This window comes from Nerophis ophidion, linkage group LG23 (genome assembly GCF_033978795.1).
Source record: "Nerophis ophidion isolate RoL-2023_Sa linkage group LG23, RoL_Noph_v1.0, whole genome shotgun sequence".
NCBI lineage: Eukaryota > Metazoa > Chordata > Actinopteri > Syngnathiformes > Syngnathidae > Nerophis > Nerophis ophidion.
The window spans coordinates 7056561-7079687 of record NC_084633.1 but is presented as its reverse complement, the minus strand read 5'-3'; the positions used below and the strand labels follow the sequence as shown (position 1 = coordinate 7079687).

General features: G+C 39.8%; 1 protein-coding gene across 2 annotated transcripts in view; it reads right to left on the bottom strand.

The window, feature by feature from the left end:
* Window positions 1–1605: 1605 nt before the first annotated feature.
* The window catches only part of cacna1ia (calcium voltage-gated channel subunit alpha1 Ia), a 520467-nt gene continuing 498945 nt past the window's right edge, over window positions 1606–23127 (bottom strand). For both annotated transcript variants that reach the window (XM_061885398.1, XM_061885399.1), the window contains 4 exons: window positions 14767–14904; window positions 3938–4127; window positions 3516–3730; window positions 1606–3410 (listed from right to left, as the gene is read on the bottom strand). In XM_061885398.1, the coding sequence (XP_061741382.1) occupies window positions 2703–3410; window positions 3516–3730; window positions 3938–4127; window positions 14767–14904 (1251 nt within the window). In that variant the 3' untranslated portion in view covers window positions 1606–2702. The remainder of the gene's footprint in view (window positions 3411–3515; window positions 3731–3937; window positions 4128–14766; window positions 14905–23127) is intronic.

The following is a 23127-nucleotide window of genomic DNA, read 5'->3' as shown; positions in this document are numbered from 1 at the left end:
AAAAGAGAACTGGGTTTCAACACAAATTGGAAAATACAAATCCTGTGTTGATGTTTTACTCGTTGTATACCCCAAATTCTTAAAATTAAATGGCAGTAAAAGCACACATCCAGAGCACTAGCCCATTCCTGTTATATTATGATAAGGGCATAGTGAAACATTTACCCACAATAATTTTGTTATCCCCGTTGCTTGATAAACGACCGCATTGGGTTCACATCCCAGTCGGAAAAGTGTCAGAGAAGTATGCAAATTTACAGCATGTTTTAATTATGGTAAATTGTTTATTTTGCACTTATGAAAAAATATTGAACAATGTATTTCCCATAAATTAGTTGTAATGCAAAGAATGCATCAAATTAAAGTAAATACATTTAAATAAATTTAATTAAATGTACATGCAATTTGAAATAATTAAATTAATAAAATTAAAATTACTTAAAAAAACTAATAAAAAAATATAATTCTAAACATTATTGTCTTATTCTTCTCCTTTTTGGTTATTTGTGTTGTTGCCGGTGGTTGCTGATACAACTGCAAAACAGAATAAATATGTAGAAAAAGTTCTGCTTAGGACCCCTATTTAGCCAGAGACGTTCCTGCACACACTTAACCACTGTCAAGTTTTTTTTAAAGTTAGTTTTGTAATCAAGAAAAAACAAATAGGCATGACCACAGTGTCAGGCCTATTTGTTACATATCTCGAGATGTATTACAACATACATCTTGAGATATCTACCTTCCCTCTGTTGCTAGATATCTGGAGATGTGTGCATGTGCTTTGCTATGGAGGTTTTTTACCACTCCAGACTGGGCCCCCTAAGAAGCCCAGTCTAGATTGTATTATTTTACTCATCCTTCCCCAGCGTTGACCTTTTCCCCATCTTTCACGGCGCCGTTCTTGTTCTGCAACCCTGTACACTGTTTGTTTGTCTAATTTTGAACAGGTTTGTGCTGAAAAAAAAGTTTTGTTGTACTCGTGCAATGACAATAAAGACCTATCCTATCCTATCCTTGTGTGACTAGATACTGAAAGTACTGACTTATAGACAGTGAGAAAACTCTTTGTGATAAAAAAATGTCAGTTGAATATTCTTGCGATCCAGAGGGATACAACTCACATGGACATGGATGACTCAGGGCATACACATTGAACATTTATTGCTGTGTTGTCAGACTTCAACCTTTGTAGCCGTATTCATTGACATTTGTCTCAGAAAAGACAAGAGGATAAATCTTTTCAAGCTAAAACAGCCCTTGGTTGTTCTTGTGTTTAACCTTCAACCTTTGCTCTCAGGCACCATCATCATCACGACATATGGTTCGCTGACAGGAACATCAGGAAAATGCAGTCACTGCACCTGAAGTCATCTTACAAACATGCACGCCAAGTAATTTTGCATGATTAAAAAAACACACAAATCCTCTTTCGAAGGACACTGGAGTCAACTTCTAAAACAATTAGCATCTCATTTTTTTTGGGGGGGAAGTGTTTGATCAAGTGGCAAAAGCCCAAATGTTTTTTGTTAGAAAAGACAGACTTCTGGAGATTCTGGATGATGGCGTTGCAAAAACCAAATGACATGTCCTTGAGCACTCCAGATGGCTGTGTCTGCCAAAGGATTACAATTTTTTTGCTTGACTGTTTTGCTCGGATATAAAAAAAAAATTAAAAAAAATCACCTACGGACAAAGGGAATGGACTTAAAACAGGAGGAGTGCGGTAAATGGCCACAACTTGCATGTACCTGTTCTCTGGAATCACGCGGTCATAAGCCGACACAGACATCTCGACACAAGTAAAAAAACTAACAAACCAAAAAATCTTGATTAAATGCATTTCCATCATGCAAGTCAAGGTTCCTTGCAACCTTTTGTTTTCATCTCAAACTCTGGAGAGAGGAAACGTTGTCAAAAGGAGTGTGCTTTAAGTCTCACTGGCTATAAAAGGTCCGACCAATCCAGTGAGAGATGCTTGAGATAGGAAAACAATCCACAACTGTTCCTTTTCCAAAAGGCAAACGCATGAGAACTGCATTCGATGCCTTGCGTACCTGAGGCAGTGCTCTCGACACACAAACACCCACACTGGTGAACTCTCCTCCACCCCGCGATTTACCGTGATGTCAGCAGAAGGTCTTGTGCCAGAGAGAGTGCATGGGACCCGTTGTCTCCGTCTGCCGGAGCAGATGGATATTAGATCCGCTTTCTGCTTTCCCCGGCCAAAACTAATGACCTGACATGTCACGATGTCCCCAGTCTACCTTTAGCCTCGACATCTGCAGACCTCCTCCCAGTGTACTTGTTGCACTGCCTCACAGACAAACACATCAAAAACAGTCTGTTGGCTTGGATTTCAGTTTGAATATCTTCATTTTTTTTAATGCATTTTCAGCATTCGTGAGCTGGCTTGCATTCTTTTCATGCTTCTCCTCACAGAACCCTCTACTCGCGCCTATCCTTAGCCCCTAGGGCCACGCTGGGTACAACCTCACCACTACACTGCAGCATGACCAAATCCCCCAGGTTGCACAAAATAGGTTTTTGGTTCATCACAAATGTATAGAGGGGTCAACTGGGAAAATATGAGGGTTCATGTGCCATCGAGCCTCTCTTTCGTTAGAGGGAACAGAGAGAGTGCAGATGGGGACAGCAAAGGATTCATATCCAAGGAAAAGGAGACACTAAGTAAGCAGCAGGTTTCATCTGTTTTTGCGAAAAGGCCCGACTGTTGTTTGGCTTGAGCTCTTCCCTCTGAACCCGTCTCCAATTTCATCCCCGTCTCCTCTCCTCGCCTCGGCTAACACCCCAGACCAAGGGTTGGCCAAGAAACCCTGGGGGTCCATAAGCTCCAGGCCTAGAATTTCCCTACGGGACTCCCTTCCACGGGATGATAGCAGCATCCCCCCTTGGTCCAGGCTTCCCGTGCTATTGCACTTCTTCACTTGTCCTCCTGGGTACACTAGGGAGCTAGGAGACAGCAGTGATGTCAGTGACAAGCTGCTCATGGTCTCTGACAAGTGTTCACTGTTGCCTGCTTGACTGGAGCCACAACCGCCGATGGACGAGCCGATAACAATACCCAGGTCCTCATCTGAAGGGTCGATGGAGTCATCCCGGGTGAAGCCGGGGCTTGTGCTGCCTCGCCCACTGCTTTGGCTCCGTTGTTGGCCGATGGTGGCCTGGAGGGTGAGAGCCGAGGAAGGGCTCGGCCTCAGTCTCAGGGTCTGGACCGGGGAAGACATGCTAATGTTGTCCTCACGCAATGGGCACTCATGTGGTAAAGGAGCTGCTGGCGACTCCATGTTCTGAGGTGGAGAGATGCTGAAGCTCAGTCCTTCTTCCAGGGTGGTCTGCAGGCTGCCTTCAGAGCTGCCAGTAGCAAGCGATGAGTCACTGTGAGATGGGTACTGAGCACACATGGAAGACAGTTAGGGAAAAACTGCTCACAGTTTTGGACAAAGGACTTTGATACTACTTGATACTCAGTCAGTCAGTCAGTCCTGCCCCCTTACCTGCGTACAGAGCATCTTGCTATGGCCTCCAGGGGAGCGGAATGAAGCCCAGGAAGCAGGAGAGGTCAACCTAAGGCCCCTGGACAGCCTCAGGCTCCTGCTGCGGGGAGGTGCTGGGATGGTTGCCCCTGGCAACGGAAGGAGTGGAGAGACGCCGCTGGCTTCATCTTCTCCCTCTCTGTTTCTTTCCCTGTTGCTGTTGCTGCAAACACCACCTAGAGAAGGGAACAGGATTCCGCCAATTAAAATGCATTAGTCCATGGCTTTTAGGCACACATTAATGTTTTAATGTATCTTGCCTCTTAGTGTATGTATTATCATTCCCTTATGATTTTGTATAGTGTGTGTATAGCAGAAAGTATACAGTATACTCGACACAACTTGTGCACTTGTGCCTGAAAATATGCAGACTTCTGACTTACTCGGGCTGTAGTAAGGTGAGCATGGTGGATTTGTTTGTATTTCTATGTCCTGGAGCTCCATCTCCACTTTGCAGAGAGTCCTGGGGAGATGGCCCAGTCCTTGGACCTGGCTTTGGACTACAGTCTGGGGGACCTGCTGACCAGAAGCCTCTTCAGAGCTGCAGGAGCCACTGCTACACTTTCCCTGGAACTAATCAATCAATCAATCAATCAATCAATCAATCAATCAATCAATCAATGATTACATATGCATGAGAACATTTTGTAAACTGTGAGGTGTGTGTGTTGAAATTATTGGTTGTTTTTACAAATGACAGATGTGAACAAAAGCATGTATTGTCTGTTTTATGATGTAAAGGAGGGGTGGTTGTATTTTATAATTATGTGTCATTGAAATGGCATTTGATGACTTTTCTTAATTTGATTACATTCTATGGTATCATTTTAATGTTATCATTTTATTGCATGATTTTTGTATCTCTTTAATTCAGGTAATTAGGGACGTCAGATGGAAATTAGCTATTTAGCTATTATCTGGTGCATATAATTTGTATTTGAGTTTAATGTCTCTATGCATTGTCCCTTCAAATAAAGACCAAACTAAACTAAACTAACCTTATATAGCTCAGATCCCACATCAGGGCAAGAAAAAACTCAACCCAATGGGTTACAATGAGAAACCTCGGAGGGGACTGGGTGAACGAGTGGACACGGTTATTGATGTGAGAGTCCAGTCCATAGTGGGGGACAAATAGTTCTATGATATATTTCCAGGATGCCTTTAGTTTGTATTAGTAATAGTGCTGTCAAATTATAAATAAATAAAAAAATCAGGTTAATCGCATTCTTGCATTTCGATTTATCACAGTAAATTATTTGGGTGCATGATTCAAATTTAAAAAAGACCCCAAAATGTTGACAGTTATGTAATGTTGATGCCAGGATGTCATGCAGGAACACTTTTAAAATGTCTTCCTTGAATGCACGTCATTTATTCGCTCAAAATTTGCCAAGAGTTTTATGTAAAGTACCGGCTGGGTTTGTAAAGTGAAATTTACCAGCGACCACACCAGTCGGAATCTCTTCACTTTGCACTTACATATGCATTGATCTACTCACTGACCGTACAACAACCTGCTTCACCTTTCAGTAACCATCAGCGGTTAAGGTAAAGCATGTGCAGTCACAATAAATCCTGTGATTAATCTGAGTTTAAACAGGATTAATGCAATAATGTTTTTTTATTTAAGAGTTCAACAGCCATAATTAGTACCAATTTACATAAAGAGCCTGAACCCCTTATTAATTCTACAAAACTATGTTCAATTTAGATGAGTTCCAACTTACAACGCTTTGTAATAACCTGTTGGTAACTTTTAACATCTTTAGAACATTGCAGAGGATTTTGGAACATTTTTGAGGGCGCTACTCGGACATTTGGCTGTAACGATTTTTAAATAAATAGCCAAAAATATATATTAAATAGATTTTTAAAAATGTTTGATTTGCATTTTGTTACTTAGATGATTTGTTAAATGAGTAAACAATGCAGACGTTGTTTATGTGGAACGGAACCTATTTGTAACTTTTAAAATCTTTAGAACATTGCAGAGGATTTTGCAACATTTTTGAGGGCGCTACACGGATATTTAGCTGTAACGATTTTTAAATAAATAGCCAAAAATATATATTAAATAGATTTTTAAAAAGCTTTGATTTGCATTTTTTTGCTTAGATGATTTGTTAAATGAGTAAACAATGCGGTAGTTGTTTATCTGTGTCATCTGTGTGGGTTAATTGATAGATAGATAGATAGATAGATAGATAGATAGATAGATAGATAGATAGTACTTTATTGATTCCTTCAGGAGAGTTCCTTCAGGAAAATTAAAATTCCAGCAGCAGTGTAAAGAGTTGAGATCAATTTAAAAAAAAAAAAGTAAAAAAGTAAATAATGGGGGTTTAAAAGGAAACAAAATAGAGAAATATTACAAAAAGAATAAAAACAATGGGAATAACAATATAACAGTAAAATAAGAATATAACAAGACAAAGTAGGCAGTAGTGACCATGTTATGAAATCGTATTGCAAGTGACCATGTTATGAAATCTTATTGGCCTGTATGTGTGTGTGTGTGTGTGGCTCAACAAAAAATAATGACGATGTACAAAGAGAGCAAAGGGCCCAAAGACGACAAGAGAATGTGTCAAAATGTCAGACGTCGTGGTGAAATGTTTGCATTGTCAATTATCAGTAAGCATTCTGCATATTTAAGGGAAGCAAACAAGCAAAAACAAATGTAATGTCTATTTTTTTAGTTAAAACACAAAGCGCTTTGACAGTATTTCCACATTCGCCCATTCACACACTGATGGTGGGAGCTGCCATGCAAGGCGCTCACCAGGACCCATCAGGAGCAAGGGTGAAGTGTCTTGCCCAAGGACACAACGGATGTGACTAGGATGGCAGAAGGTGGGGATTGAACCAGTAACCCTCAGATTGCTGGCACGGCCAGTTTACCAACTTCGCCACGCCATCTGTAATTTGATTTTGATATCATTGTTTAATCTTGACGGATTGAAAATAAACACCAATGAGTTGACTGATTAACATGATCACATAATTTATTCAGAAAATATGAATAATGACAAATAAAGATAGAATACTATTAACCGCAACATGTCAGTGTAAAAAAACAAAACCTAATAACATTATAATTTGTACATTTTCAGAATGTGCTTGTTCTATTTTTAAACAAAGAAAACAATCTGAAGTTGTCTTTATTTTTAACTTATCGTGCCGTGATTTTACCAGTCCGGCCCACTTGGGAGTAGATTTTTCTCCATGTGGCCCCAGGTCTAAAATGAGTTTGACTCCCCTTGACCAGTTTGTCTGTATTTTTTTTAGAATGAGTGTTTCTTATCAACACACCAAAGGCTTACTAAATATTGTTGCATGATTAATTTCAACTGCCTCTCCCCCAAAATGTCAACTTTGTAATCAATACCACTAAAGGGAACCTTGGTATTGGAGTATTGATATATGGTATTGACTCAGTCATTATTATTGTAGGTTAATGAATAAATGTAGTGTGCTGGAGATGCATTATAAGCACAAACACTATTGCAGTAAATTATTTCTATTCCATTTAGGGTTGTACGGTATAACGGTATTTAGTACCGTGATACTAATGAATCATACTCGGTTCTATAACGCCTCTAAAAAGTACCGGTCCCGTACCCCCCCCCCCCGCGCCTCCGTCGTTGTCACGTCATTGCTGGTTTTAGGAGCAGAGGAGCATGTTCGGCAGCGCACAATCACGGAGTACTTACAGGCAGACATAGTGTCTACACAGAAAAGGGAGAACAGACGCATTTAGGCGTAAAAACAAACTATAAAGGTGAAGTTATAACACTGAAATGACATCAGGAAGAGGTGCTTTAAGACATGGATAGATAGCTAGCGGCTAATGTCCATACGCCGTCGGCAGAGTTTTAGCTACTTCTAAATCACTAATCTTCGCCTCCATGGCGACAAATGAAGTAAGTTTCTTACAAGTATCATCCCTACAGGACGAGGAATAGCTAAACATACTTCACGACACACCGTAGCTCACCGGCGTCAAAATGTAAACAAACGCCACTGTAATGATACAAAGCACAATAGCATATCTAGTCAATACTAATTTGATTACGTCGATATTTTTTGGCATCAAAACATCGTTCGTTTTTTTTTTTTAAAATTTATATTATGTTTATAAACTCAGGAAATATGTCCCTGGACAAATAAGGAATTTGAATATGACCAATGAATGATCCTGTAACGGCTTGGTATCACATTCATACCCAAATTTGTGTTATCATCCAAAACTAATTTAAAGCATCCAAACAACAGAAGAATACGTGATTATTCTATTTTAACAGAAGTGTAGATAGAACATGTTAAAAGAGAAAGTGAGCAGATATTAACAGTAAATGAACAAATAATTTATTGATACATTTTCTACCACTTGTCCTCTCTTTTGACAAAATAATATAATGGAAAATGACACAATATGTTACTGCATATGTCAGCAGACTAAATTAGGAGCCTTTGTTTGTTTACTTACTATCAAAAGACAAGTTGTCTTGTACGTTCACTATTTTATTTAAGGACAAACTTGCAATAAGAAACTTAATTTACTCTGAGATTTTTTTGTCAAAATAAAGCCATTTTGTGGTCCCCTTTATTTAGAAAAGTACCAAAAAGCACCGAAATAATTTTGGTACGGGTACCAAAATATTGTTATTAGGACAACACTAATTGCATTGCATTTATTTTCGCAAAAACACTATTGTCATTAAAACAAATGCTCAAAACAACATAGTTTTGCATCGGTTTTCAGTTTAGATCAGTGGTTCTTAACCTGGGTTCGATCGAACCCTAGGGCAGGGGTCGGGAACCTTTTTGGCTGAGAGAGCCATGAAAGCCAAATATTTTAAAATGTATTTCCGTGAGAGCCGAGTAATATTTTTTTAACACTGAATACAACTAAATGTCTGAATTTTTAAGTAAGACCAACATTTTCAGTGTGTAATAATTATCTAATTCTTTTTGATAACATTGTTATTCTGAAGCTAACCAATAATAAATAAAATAATTCTTACCATTGATGCGACTTCTTAAATAGGCAGGTAGAAAAACGGATAAATGAATTAAAATTCCTGAGAAAGTTTTATATTTTCAACGTTATTTCTAACACTGTGATTACCAGCGGAATTACTCATTACTTTTCATGTTAAGCAATGTCAGCTAATATTTATCTGACAGCCAGATGCAGTCATCAAAAGAGCCACATCTGGCTCTAGAGCCATAGGTTCCCTACCCCTACCCTAGGGGTTCGGTGAGTCGGCCTCAGGGGTTCGGCGGAGCTTCCGCCACAGAGGTAAAGACACATCGTGTAAATAAAAAGTTCTCCCTATCAGCGTATTATGGCTACACCCAAACAATGTTCCCTCTAATTTTCCATCTGATTTGCAGGTTGTTTGATTGATCGATTTGAAACTTTTACTAGCAGATTGCAAAGGAAGAGAATACATTATACGAAACAGTACAGTTTACACAGTACAGTACATATTCCGTACAATTGACCACTAAATGGTAACACCCAAATAAGATTTTCAACTTGTTTTAATCGGGGTCCACGTTAATCAATTAATGGTAATGTGTGTAAGGTGTGTAATTTGTTGTGAGTTAATGCACTGTGTTGGTTTTGTTCTTTGAAGAAGGTGATGTTCATGCATGGTTCATTTTGTGCACCAGTAAAAAAACATATAGCTTTTTCTTGAATATGTAAAAAAAAAAATAAGAATGTATTTTTTACTAAACAAGGGTTCGGTGAATGCGCATATGAAACTGGTGGGGTTCAGTACCTCCAACAAGGTTAAGAACCACTGGTTTGGATTAAAAAAAAAAAAGTCTCTATGAATGCTCCCCAATTTATTCACAATCAAGGGGAACAGTAGTCCAGTGTCAACGCTTCCCCGAAGAAATCCTCCATTTCAGATTGCAGGCTTTAAAAATATTCCCTCTTCAGTACGACGTTTGCTCTAATGAGCTGTGGTTTCCGAGAAATGTTTGCTGATGGCGGGCTTATCTTGCTATCTGGAAACAAGTCGCATTAGCCAATTAAGGAGGAAAAAAAAAGGATGGATGATAAGGGATGGAGACAAAGGTGCAGGGGAGTTGCAGAGAAGGTGCACAATTACACGAGGAGCCCAAAGCTCCAAAGATAAATCCAAAAGGGAGAAGAGGGCATGGCGGCGGTGAAAGGAAGTTTTGGAGAGATTTATTTATATAAAGATGGCGGATGGAGACAAGATAGATTTACAAGTGATAAAGACTGAGATAAAGGGCCCTCTGGAAGCGAAGGTTTATGGTCAACAAATGAGAATAGAGCGTATGCATTAAAACAATCCTAATGGTCTTTTTTTGCTTTTTGCCTTCTGGAATAAATAAACAAATGAATCAGTGTGCTGCTATGCAATGTTAGTGTTTACCCTCATGGGGATGGAGAACAGATGTGCCACATAAAAATTAATACGCTGCACTATGTTGACGTTATTGTACTGGTCACGTTCTGAATTGCTCTTCATCCATTTGTGAAGTCAGAGACCGCCCTTTTTTTCCTGTTCTGGTTCATTCCAATTGTATTTAATGAGCCTTAATCGCTCTCCTAAATGTCTCGGTGAGGTGGAGAATTAAAATGCAGGGCAATGCAACCTCCTCTGCCCTAATTGGTTGTTCAACGCCTAATTGGTTGATGAATTAAGAGGTCCCGGGACTCGCAAGGATGAGAGTAACGTGACACACGTCAACTTTTTAACAGATGGAAGTCTTATCCCGTGTCTCTGGAGCAGGGCTGTGATAATGATTTCATTACGGGGCAAGAACCGATCAGAGGAACTGCAAACCCCGTTTCCATATGAGTTGGGAAATTGTGTTAGATGTAAATATAAACGGAATACAATGATTTGCAAATCCTTTTCAACCCATATTCAATTGAATGCACTACAAACACAAGATACTTAATGTTCAAATTCATAAACTTTATTTCTTTTTTGCAAATAATAATTAACTTAGAATTTCATGGCTGCAACAGGTGCCAAAGTAGTTGGGAAAGGGCATGTTCACCACTGTGTTACATCACCTTTTCTTTTAACAACACACAATAAATGTTTGGGAACTGAGGAAACTAATTGTTGAAGCTTTGAAAGTGGAATTCTTTACTCTACGGCAACAGCTGACTGATTTGCAAGTGTGTAATTTGTTGGCAGTTAATGCACTGTGTTGGTTTTGTTGTTTGAAGAAGGTGATGTTCATGCACGGTTCATTTTGTGCACCAGTAAAAAAAACATGGTAACACTTTAGTATCGGGAACATAATCACCATTAATTAGTGCTTATTCGGCATGGCCTTATTATAACCCTAACCCTAACCAAATAACTCTGAATTAAGTCTTTATTACTTAGAATATGTTTCCCTAGTGTCCAAATAACTCTAAATTTGACATGATCTATGGCAGGGGTAGGGAACCTATGGCTCTAGAGCCACATGTGGCTCTTTTGATGACCGCATCTGGCTCTCAGATAAATCTTAGCTGACATTGCTTAACACGATAAGTAATGAATAATTCCGCTGGTAATCACGATGTTATAAAACACTTTCAAAATATAAAACATTCTCAAGCATTTTAATCCATCCAACCGTTTTCTACCGCACCTGTTCAAGAAATAACAATGTTATTAAAAAGAATTAGATACTTATTATACTCTAAAAATGTTGGTTTTAATTAAAAAATGCACACATTTACTTATATTCAGTGTCAAAAAAATATGACATGGCTCTCAGGGAAATAAGTTTTAAAATATTTGGCTTTCATGGCTCTCTCAGCCAAAAAGGTTCCCGACCCCTGATCTATGGTCTGGATTATGGTTTTGTTATTTTTTGTTAGTTTTTTTTACCTTTTTAGTTCATGTTTGCGCTCCCTTGTTCTGTTTGGTTACCATGCCGAGGTTTGTTCTCCCGGGATGCAAACGGACTATTCCGGACAAGGCTTGCAGGTAGGAACATATTTATTAACTCGATAAATCTTGGCAGGGCATGAAGTAAACAAACAAACTAGGGTGGGGAACAAACACAAAACTGTGGCAGGAAACAAACAAACATAAACCATGACTTCGAACAAACACAAAACTGTGGCAAGAAAAAAACAAGACTTACGTGGCCACGGCATCAATCAAGCAACATGAACTGTGGTATCGCATGAAAACAAGCAATGACGCCAGGCCGACTGACTGGCAAAGACAGGCTTAAATAAGGGTCTTGATTAGAAACAGGTGCGCGGTTCAAACACCAGAGGCAGGTAAAAATCACAAGTCGGCATGATAACCAAACAAAACAAGGGAGTGCAAACAGGAACCAAAAGAGTCCAAAAAAATAACAAAAACATGATCCAGACCACAGATCATGACAACATTTGGTCTTTGTTGCTTAGAATATGTTCCCTATACTAAAGTGCTACCAAAAACATATAACTTTGTCTTGAATATGAAAAAAAACAACCATTTATTTTTAACTAAAGAAGGGTTCGGTGAATGTGCATATGGACTTGGTGGGGTTTGGTACCTCCAAACCCCACCAATTTATTATTGAAAAACAAAATAAAGTCTTACCTGCCCCACAATGTCCTTCCTTGGTGGTCCTGAGAACCCGCACGACATTAAGAGACTGTCACACCCCTTAAACGAATAATTATTTAGCCTAAGCTCTGTTTCAGCCACACTAAACTGTCGTTTAAGGCCACCCTCCTTGGATAATTTTTTTACACAGGTAAGTTCCCCTTGTATTTCTTGAATCTCCGGCTCTTAGCTTTGTATGGACTCATCGATCATTTACAAACTGAGTTCGGAGAGGAAGTGACGCCAGAAAGACCGCGCCCCACACAGGAAGTGACGTCAGAAAGAACAGGCCGCAGCCAGCTTTATAATAAAAGCGGTTTCACAACTCGGAGCTAACCACTGGAAATATGGAGGCGAGTCGTGTTTCTCCTTCTTCTACATGTACAGACGCTTGTGGAAATCACACATGAATACCTTAAGAGAAAGCGATTGCAGGTATTTAGGATACAACACTTCTCAGACGGCAAGAGAACTTTCGAATGTCCAGGTCAGCTGTTATTCTACTTAGCGAAAAACTTTGTCCATATGTCAAAGGAGAGTCAACGAGAATGCGGGCTCCCGTGGATGTGATAAAAAAGGTAGCATGTGCTTTGTATTACCTGGCCGTCGGGGGAAGACTACGGAAAACGGCGAATGCTTTTGGACTGGCAAAGCAGACTGTATCAGTTATCTTCCGCCATGTATGTTGCGGACTCAACGTCTAGCTCCATATATATATATATATATATATATATATATATATATATATTAGGGGTGGGCAAATTAATGCGTTAATTACAAGTTAACTCATCAATCTATTTACGCCGACAATTATTTTATCGCACATTTGCTTATGTTGTTTACATGCTTTTATTTTGTTAACACCTTTTCTTAACAAGATGGCGTCGCCCGGACGGGCTTCGACGTCGGGGGGCTCTTGGTGAAGCTGGAACATTTGGCAAAAATACCGGACAATTCTGCAAATTTCATGGCTGGTTCACAGCGTGGTCACTCCGGGATCACTTACGACCGCCAGACAATTCTGGATGTGGATAGATCGGGCCGTTTTGGACTGAATGACGCGTGCTTGCTAGACCGGCTAGCTAGCATGGGAATACTTTGCCGGCTACATCCAGCGGCCTGTGAAGCAGCAGAGTATGTGTGTTGTCTATTTATGAATAATGCAGACGAGGCGTGTTGTCTGAGTTCTTAACGTTTACTTTCAGAGCGTGCATATCACAACATACAAGATGCCGTCATGGCAACACACAACCTATACCGGGCTACCGCGCATGCTCGTCACTCCTGTTGCATGCTGGGTAGGGTAGTTATTTTATTCCCTGGCTCATAACATCACAATATAGTACCATGTATATGCGTTCAGTTTATCAAAGCACCAAGCAAACAATCGGAAAATTCCCATCATATCAATTCCTAGATATGGTCATAATTATTTTAAGTGCACTACGCAGAATAAACACAACATTATTAATATTGCTACTACGGATAATTTGATCAAAAAATCCCTAAAACAGCCCACTACCTATAATATAGGTTTTTTAAACATAAGATCTCTGATAAAAATAAACGTTTCTGCTGTTACCTCAGAAATTGCCTGTTCAGATGTTATGATTGTGGCTCAGAGATTTGTATGTAGATTATATTTATTTTCCATAACAAACAGGATAACTTAAATACCCTGGCAGTGGTAGTAATAAGCTTAAATGTTTGTATTTACATTTTTTGAGTGGATTTTCATAAAATATGCTATTTAACTGCTACTGTTTAACAAGGACTGATTTAAATTGTATTTGCACAACAAATGTTTTGGCGCTTTTGTTCATGTGGGAGAATATTCCAATAAAGGTGCACTACACACTACTTTTGAATTCATTATTGGGCTTTGCGTATACAATGCAGTTAATCACGATTAATCAGAGAAATAGTGTGATTAACTTCGATTAAAATTTTTAATCGTTGCCCAGCCCTAATATATATATATATATATATATATATATATATATATATATATATATATATATATATATATATATATATATATATATATATACATATGAAATAGGCTTCACGGTGGCAGAGGGGTTAGTGCGTCTGCCTCACAATACGAAGGTCCTGAGTAGTCCTGGGTTCAATCCCAGGCTCGGGATCTTTCTGTGGGGAGTTTGCATGTTCTCCCCGTGAATGCGTGGGTTCCCTCCGGGTACTCCGGCTTCCTCCCACCTCCAAAAACATGCACCTGGGGATAAGTTGATTGGCAACACTAAATTGGCCCTAGTGTGGTGAATGTGAGTGTGAATGTTGTCTATCTGTGTTGGCCCTGCGATAAGGTGGCGACTTGTCCAGTGTGTACACCGCCTTCTGCCCGATTGTAGCTGAGATAGGCACAAGCGCCCCCCACGACCCCAAAGGGAATAAGCGGTAGAAAATGGATGGATGGATGGATATATGAAATACTCGCGTTGGTGAATTAGACTCCTCCCCTCTTAACCACGCCCCCCACCCCCTACCTCCCGAAATTGGAGGTCTCAAGGTTGGCAAGTATGACGAAGTGGGCTTCCAATTAGATACAGCTGTTCAAACCGAATACATGCATTCGTTATCCCACCAACCTTGCTCTCTCGCACGAGCAGCTGGTAGGCCGTGTGCTCGTCCAAGCTGAGGTCGTCCGGGAGGGCGGGAGACGAAGACTTGTCTGAGTTGAGTTGCTCCGACTTCAGCGAAGCCTGCTCGATTTCCGCCATCCTGATCTGGTGCGAGGAACAGATCTCAGTAATTCACATCCCAGGGCAGATGTAGTAAGAAAAAAAAAACTGTAGCGTTATAGTTTCCACACACCATTTAACAAAACGGAATTTATGCTATATGTTGACATGTTCAAATGGCTGGGGAACAAAAGTCATCCCCCACCATTCATCCAATCACAGCACAGCATAACGTGCATGTTACATATACTCAGAAGTGTTGTTGTAGCAAAATAATTATTTCTAATACTCTTTCTACAATGTCTATAAGTAACATATTTTTCGGACGACAAGGCGCACTTCAAATTCTTCCATTTTCTCAAAAATCGACAGTGCGCCTTATGTACGTATTAATTCTGGTTGTGCTTACCCACCTCAAAGCAATTTTATGTGGTACAAGGTGTAATTGACAACTGGGACCAATAGATGGCAGTTACACATAAGATATATGTATGGACTGCAGGTTGACGCCTGTTCAATAAATGACGCTAGCAAGTACTGGCGAGCAAGCAACACCAAAACTTTGATGTTTTCATCAAGAATATATCACGTTACACAAGGCGCTCAAAAAATCTGTCAGAATGTTTTGGTACAACTTTGGTAAGCTACGAATTCATACCGCTTGATGGACCACGTAGTATTACGGCTACTGTTGTCAGACGTACTGTCCTTCAATATACGGGTATTATTATGGTGTTGTGTGTATAAGGACCCTAAAATGGCACCGATGAGGATACATATTATCTGGACTTTTTTTTCTTCTTGTTGATTGTGTTTTTGGGATTTGCATAAGTCCCCCAAATTTTGCGCCGGTCCGCCATCGTAGTCTAACACGGTAGTCTATAAGCTCCTTCTTTTACTAAATCCTCTTGTTGTGGGGCATTCATCCTCCACTGTTGCCATTTCTAATTCAAAGTAGCCTACGGTTCTAACTTATATCTGTCAGTAGACACGCTATGGAAGTGCTTACAACTACCGATGCAACTAAGTTGACGGGGAAGGGACGTGGTCCAAGTGGAGGCACGTTAATTAGAACGGTGCATCCTGAAGACACGGTCAGAAAGCATCTTGAAGATGGTCTGTAAAACATAATCTATGCAACATTTTTACCAAAGAACGACTGTTACATACTATGTAGACCAGAAGGAAGTGCTTGTACAAACCCCAAAACCAGTGAAGTTGGCACATTGTGTAAATCATAAATAAAAACAAAGTTAAAAAGCCAACATTTGTGATGCTATGGGGGTATATTAATGCCCAAGGCATGGGTAACTCTGTGAGGGCACCATTAATGCTGAAACCTACAAACCCCGTTTCCATATGAGTTGGGAAATTGTGTTAGATGTCAATATAAACGGAATACAATGATTTGCAAATCCTTTTCAACCCATATTCAATTGAATGCAATACAAAGACAAGATATTTGATGTTCAATCTCATAAACTTTATTTTTTTTTTCAAATAATAATTAACTTAGAATTTCATGGCTGCAAAACGTGCCAAAGTAGTTGGGAAAGGGCATGTTCACCACTGTGTTACATCAACTTTTCTTTTAACAACACTCAATAAACGTTTGGGAACTGAGGAAACTAATTGTTGAAGCTTTGAAAGTGGAATTCTTTCCCATTCTTGTTTTATGTAGAGCTTCAGTCGTTCAACAGTCCGGGGTCTCCGCTGTCGTATTTTACGCTTCATAATGCGCCACACATTTTCGACGGGAGACAGGTCTGGACTGCAGGCTTGGCAGGAAAGTACCCGCAATCTTTTTTAACGAAGCCACGCTGTTGTAACACGTACTGAATGTGGCTTGGCATTTGTCTTGCTGAAATAAGCAGGGGCGTCCATGAAAAAGACGATGCTATGTTGTTCCAAAACCTGTATGTACCTTTCAGCATTAATGGTGCCTTCACAGATGTGTAAGTTACCCATGCCTTGGGCATTAATGCACCCCAATACCATCACAGATGCTGGCTTTTGAACTTTGCGTCGATAACAGTCTGGATGGTTCGCTTCTCCTTTGGTCCGGATGACACGATGTCGAAATTTCCAAAAACAATTTGAAATGTGGACTCGTCAGACCACAGAATACTTTTCCACTTCGCATCAGTCCATTTTTGTTGATCTTGGGCCCGGAGAAGCCGGCGACATTTCTGGATGTTGTTGATAAAAGGCTTTGCTTTGCATAGTAGAGCTTTAACTTGCACTTACAGATATAGCGACAAACTGTATTTCGTGACAACAGTTTTCTGAAGTGTTTCTGAGCCCATGTGGTGATATCCTTTAGGGATTGATGTCGGTTTTTGATAAGGTGCCGTCTGAGGGATCGAAGGTCACGGTCATTCAATGTTGGTTTCTGGCCATGCCGCTTAAATGGAGTGATCTCCACGTAATCTCCAGATTCTCTGAAACTTTTGATGATATTATGGACCGTAGATGTTGAAATCCCTAAATTTCTTGCACTTGCACTTTGAGAAACGTTGTTCTTAAACTGTTTGACTATTTGCTCACGCATTTGTGGACAAAGGGGTGTACCTCGCCCCATCATTTCTTGTGAAAGACTGAGCAGTTTTTGGGAAGCTTTTTTTATACCCATTCATGGCACCCACCTGTTCCCAATTAGCCTGCACACCTGTGGGATGTTCCAAATAAGTATTCCTCAACTTTATCAGTATATTGCCATCTTTCCCAACTTCTTCGTCACCTGTTGCTGGCATCAAATTCTAAAGTTAATGATTATTTGCAAAAAAAGAAAACAAAAATGTTTATCAGTTTAAACATCAAGTATATTGTCTTTGTAGGATATTCAACTGAATATGGGTTGAAAATGATTTGCAAATCATTGTATTCCGTTTATATTTACATCTAACACAATTTCCCAACTCATATGGAAACGGGGTTTGTACATACAGGTTTTGGAGCAACATATGTTGCCATCCAAGCAATGTTATATTGGACGCCCCTGCGTATTACAGCAAGACAATGCCAAGCCATGTCCTACAACAGCATGGTTTCATAGTAAAAGAGTGCGGGTACTAGACTGGTTTGCCTGAAGTCCAGACCTGTCTCCCATTGAACATGTGTGGCGCAATATGAAGCCTAAAATACCACAAAGGAGACCCCGTACTGTTGAAAAACTTAAGCTGTTGAAAATAATTCCACCTGAAATGCTTCAAAAATTGGGTTCCTCAGTTCCCACATGTTTACTGAGTGTTGTTAAAAGGAAAGGCCATGTAACACAGTGGTAAAAATGCCCCTGTGCCAACTTTTTTGCAATGTGTTGCTGCCATTAAAATATAAGTTAATGATTATTTGAAAAACAAAATTTAGTATCTTGTCTTTGCAGTCTATTCAATTAAATGTACGTTGAAAAGGATTTGCAAATCGTTGTATTCGGTTTTTATTTTCACGAATTACACAATGTGCCAAATTCACTGGTTTTGTAGGAAAAAAAAAGACCCTTTTAATGCGACTTACAGTGGGGCAAAAAAGTATTTAGTCAGCCACCGATTGTGCAAGTTCTCCCACTTAAAATGATGACAGAGGTCTGTAATTTTCATCATTGGTACACTTCAACTGTGAGAGACAGAATGTGAAAAAAAATCCTGGCATTCACATTGTAGGAATTTTAAAGAATTTATTTGTAAATAATGGTGGGAAATAAGTATTTGGTCAACCATTCAAAGCTTTCACGGATGGAAGGAGGTTTTGGCTCAAAATCTCACGATACATGGCCCCATTCATTCTTTCCTTAACACGGATCAATCGTCCTGTCCCCTTAGCAGAAAAACAGCCCCAAAGCATGATGTTTCCACCCCCATGCTTCACAGTAGGTATGGTGTTCTTGGGATGCAACTCAGTATTCTTCTTCCTCCAAACACGACGAGTTGAGTTTATACCAAAAAGTTCTGTTTTGGTTTCATCTGACCACATGACATTCTCCCAATCCTCTGCTGTATCATCCATGTATCCATTTTGGTATAAACTCAACTCGTCGTTTTTAGAGGAAGAATACTGAGTTGCATCCCAAGAACACCATACCTACTGTGAAGCACGGGGGTGGAAACATCATGCTTTGGGCCTGTTTTTCTGCTAAGGGGACAGGATGATTGATCCGTGTTAAGGAAAGAATGAATTGGGCCATGTTTCGTGAGGTTTTTAGCAAAAACCTCCTTCCGTCGGTGAGAGCTTTGAATGGTTGACCAAATACTTATTTTCCACCATAATTTACAAATAAATTCTTTAAAATTCCTACATTGTGAATTCCTGGACTTTTTTTTTCACATTCTGTCTCTCACAGTTGAAGTGTACCTATGATGAAAATTACAGACCTCTGTCATCATTTTAAGTGGGAGAACTTGCACAATCGGTGGCTGACTAAATACTTTTTTGCCCCACTATATAATCTGGTGCGCCTTTTGTATGAAAATTGACCTAAATAGTGGCAGTGCGTCTTATTATCCGGTGCGCCCTATGGTCCGAAATATATGGTACAAAACAACTGATGGAAATAAATAAGCATGCATAATGTAAACAATATGTTACGCTCACTCGTGCCCTTACCTGTAAAATGCAATTTTGTTTGCTACTCCTTCATTTGTTCCGCTTGACAAACATGTTAAAAGTAGCTCCTGAGACTAACGGCGCAGCTCTTAACGGGGTGTCGTCTAAAAATAATAGCACCAGACATAATGTTGTGGAACGTGCACCATTCAAGTGCCCCCTGCAGACTGAAATGTAGTCAGCCTCCCCCCGGGGATGTCCTCATTAGGCATTACTGTGATGGATATTGCTTCCCAGTGCAACTTTTGCGTCCCCCGTCACAAACCAAACGCAAAAACAGGTGACGGACGCCATGTGAGCAACACCCACCTTGTCGCGCACAAAACACACCATTAAGAGGTTAGAATGCAGCAGAAAGAGAGACTGATCAGAAGGAAAGAAGTACGGAGAAGTAGGCAGGTGAGATTGATGGTTTGACAGCATCTGCAGACAGGCAGAAAACACGACTGACAGGTGAGACGCCGTAGAGCCTGGTTATTGCTCCTCTTGAGCTGGCCCGCTGCACTTTGTCACCGTGACGGACAACACTGGGACAGGACAAAATGTTGCTGAGTTTATCTCGCACGCTCGACCTGCTGTCAGCAAAGTGAACCCACAAGTAGTAGGAGAGAGTTGCACACATGCGTGTTAAGGGGGGGGGGGTTACAGTACATGCAGTGGGAAGGGGCTGGAGGGCCTTATTCATCTACTGCTTGGATGGAAAGTCGGTATTACACGATGCATTACATTACAGGCTGAAAGACACATTCACGTGTGTACGGGGCATGCCTGCAGAGTACTTTCCATTCACCGTGTTCTGTGAGATGGATGAAGCCCTGAGTGTGTAACGTTCTCGTTGCAAATGCCTCTTCTTGTGTGTGTGTGTGTGTGCGTGTGTGTGTGTGTGCCATCACATCAAATGGCCTCGTATATAAACTTTATTTTTGTAATGCGTATAGATCAGGGGTGTCCAAACATTTTCCGCTGAGGGCCGCACACGGAAAAATGTAAACATGCGGAGGCCGTTTTGATATTTTTAGTTTTCAAATCATAACAATGTATTTGGATTTATTTTTTATTTTTAATTTTTCACCTTTAGGGCTCCCGGGGACCATAAAGGGTCTCCGTCATTACCATGTTAAAAATAAGTCAAAATATTATTTGTATTTTTTATGTAACGCTTACGGTAAATCTCGATCAACTTCAGGTTGATATAAAGTTTAAAAAAAATTAACGATTTTATGCCTTTTCAGTCAAAGACAACTTTGGGTTTTTTTGTAATAAAACTGCAATATGCAGTATTTCCCCCATTGCCCAAAACATTCAGAAAACAATGTTTGATCTGAAGTAATTAGAGCCTTAAAAAGATCAATAATGCAAGATACCAATGTATTATTATTTCTGAGTAACCACAGTGAAAAAATAAATAAAATCCCACTAAATATCTTAGGGGTCCAAAAGGTCCGCCACTGATAAATTTTTATTATTATTTGTTTTACTTTCAACACTTACAGTAAGTTACAAGATGAACTTTAAAAATATATTGGTTGATTTTACGTTTGAACTATTATTTTGTTGGTTTTATGCTCTTTTGTTAAAGAAAACATTTTTATATGGCAACCACGCAATAGATGCAATAGTTTCCTCAGTAAAAAAATTTAAGTGAAATATTTGGAGCCTTGAATAGGTCGATAATTCATCAGAATATATATATATTTTTTAATCCTTTTTCTTTTGGAGCAATGAAAATAAAAGCAAAATAGAGAAAGACAAGAAAAACAGCCTGCATGACAGCTTTGCAACATTGCAACTTGTTCCTTGTTAGATTTCACCTTATTCCACTTTTTTTAATGTTTTTGAATTTTTTTTGCAATAGCATTTACAGAATGTGTGGCGGGCCGCTAAATAATTAGCCCACGGACCACACTTTGGACACCCCGTGTGTGATTTAATTAAGAGATTACTGGAAAACTTACTATTTACAGTGGAGCACCCAAAGTTGTTACAATATATATTCAAATGTCACAAAACAGGCGAATATATGGAGAGAGATACGTAAGGTAAGCAGACTGTCAGCAGTCACTTAATTGGTACCGCCAGGATTTTGCCATTTTGCCAATTGATGTCAATTTAACCAATCCCTGCAAATTATTTTCTCTAAATCTCCACAATTTTATAAAAATCCCTGCAATTTTTCCCGGCACATTTTGGCCAGTCGTGGACATTTTGGCATTTGCGCAACACAACGGTCTAACCCAGGGGTACCCAAACTACAGCCTGCCAGCGTCCAACATCCGGTCTGTGAAACGTCCAATTTTTTGGTAACACTTTAGTATGGGGAACATATGCACCATTAATGACTTTATTAATTAGCTTAATAACACACAAATTAGTAAAAAAATTGGCTCTTAAAGGCCTATTGAAATGAGATTTTCTTATTTAAACAGGGATAGCAGGTCCATTCTATGTGTCATACTTGATTATTTCGCGATATTGCCATATTTTTGCTGAAAGGACTTAGTAGAGAACATTGACGATAAAGTTCGCAACTTTTGGTGGCTAATAAAAAAGCCTTACTTGTACCGGAAGTAGCAGACGATACCGTCACAGGTGTGAGGGCTCCTCACCTCCTCACGTTGTTTATAATGGGAGCCTCCAACAGCAAGAGCTATTCGGACCAAGAAAACAACAATTTCCCCATTAATTGGAGTGAGGATGAAAGATTCGTGGCTGAGGATATTGATAGCAAAGGACTAGAAAAAAAATTAATGAATAAAAAAAAAGTAAAAATAAAAGAAAAAAAAGGCGATTGCTTTGGGAGCGATTCAGATGTTTTTAGACACATTTACCAGGATAATTCTGGGAAATCCCTTATCTTTCTATTGTGTTGCTAGTGTTTTAGTGAGTTAAATAGTACCTGATAGTCGGAGGGGTGTGTCTACGGGTGTGTTGACGCCAGTCTCTGAGGGAAGTCATGGCAGCTGCATGGACGGCGCAAGCTCCGCAGATCCCCGGTAAGAGGCGACTTTTTACCACAATTTTCTCACTGAAACCTGCCGGTTGATAAGTGGTCAGGATCCATGTTCGCTTGACCGCTCTGATCCATAGTAAACCTTCACCTCCTGGAATTTTAATCAAGGAAACACTGTGTGTTTGTGTGGCTAAAGGCTAAAGTTTCCCACCTCCATCTTTCTACTTTGACTTCTCCATTATTAATTGAACAAATTGCAAAAGATTCAGCAACACAGATGTCCAGAATACTGTGTAATTGCGCGATAAAAAAAGACGAGTTTTAGCCGCAAGTGGTGCAGCACTAATATGTCCCCTCCAACTCGAGACGTCACGCGCACGCGTCATCATTCCGCGACGTTTTCAACAAGAAACACAGCGGGAAATTTAAAATTGCAATTTTGCGATGAGGTGGCGACTTGTCCAGGGTGTACCCCGCCTTCCGCCCGATTGTAGCTGAGATAGGCGCCAGCGCCCCCCGCGACCCCGAAAGGGAATAAGCGGTAGAAAATGGATGGATGGATGGATGGAATTTTGTAAACTAAACCGGCCGTATTGGCATGTGTTGCAATGTTAATATTGGCCTCATTGATATATAAACTATCAGACTGCGTGGTCGCTAGTAGTGGGTTTCAGTAGGCCTTTGATTAATCATTATTAAGTACTTATTAGGTATTTATT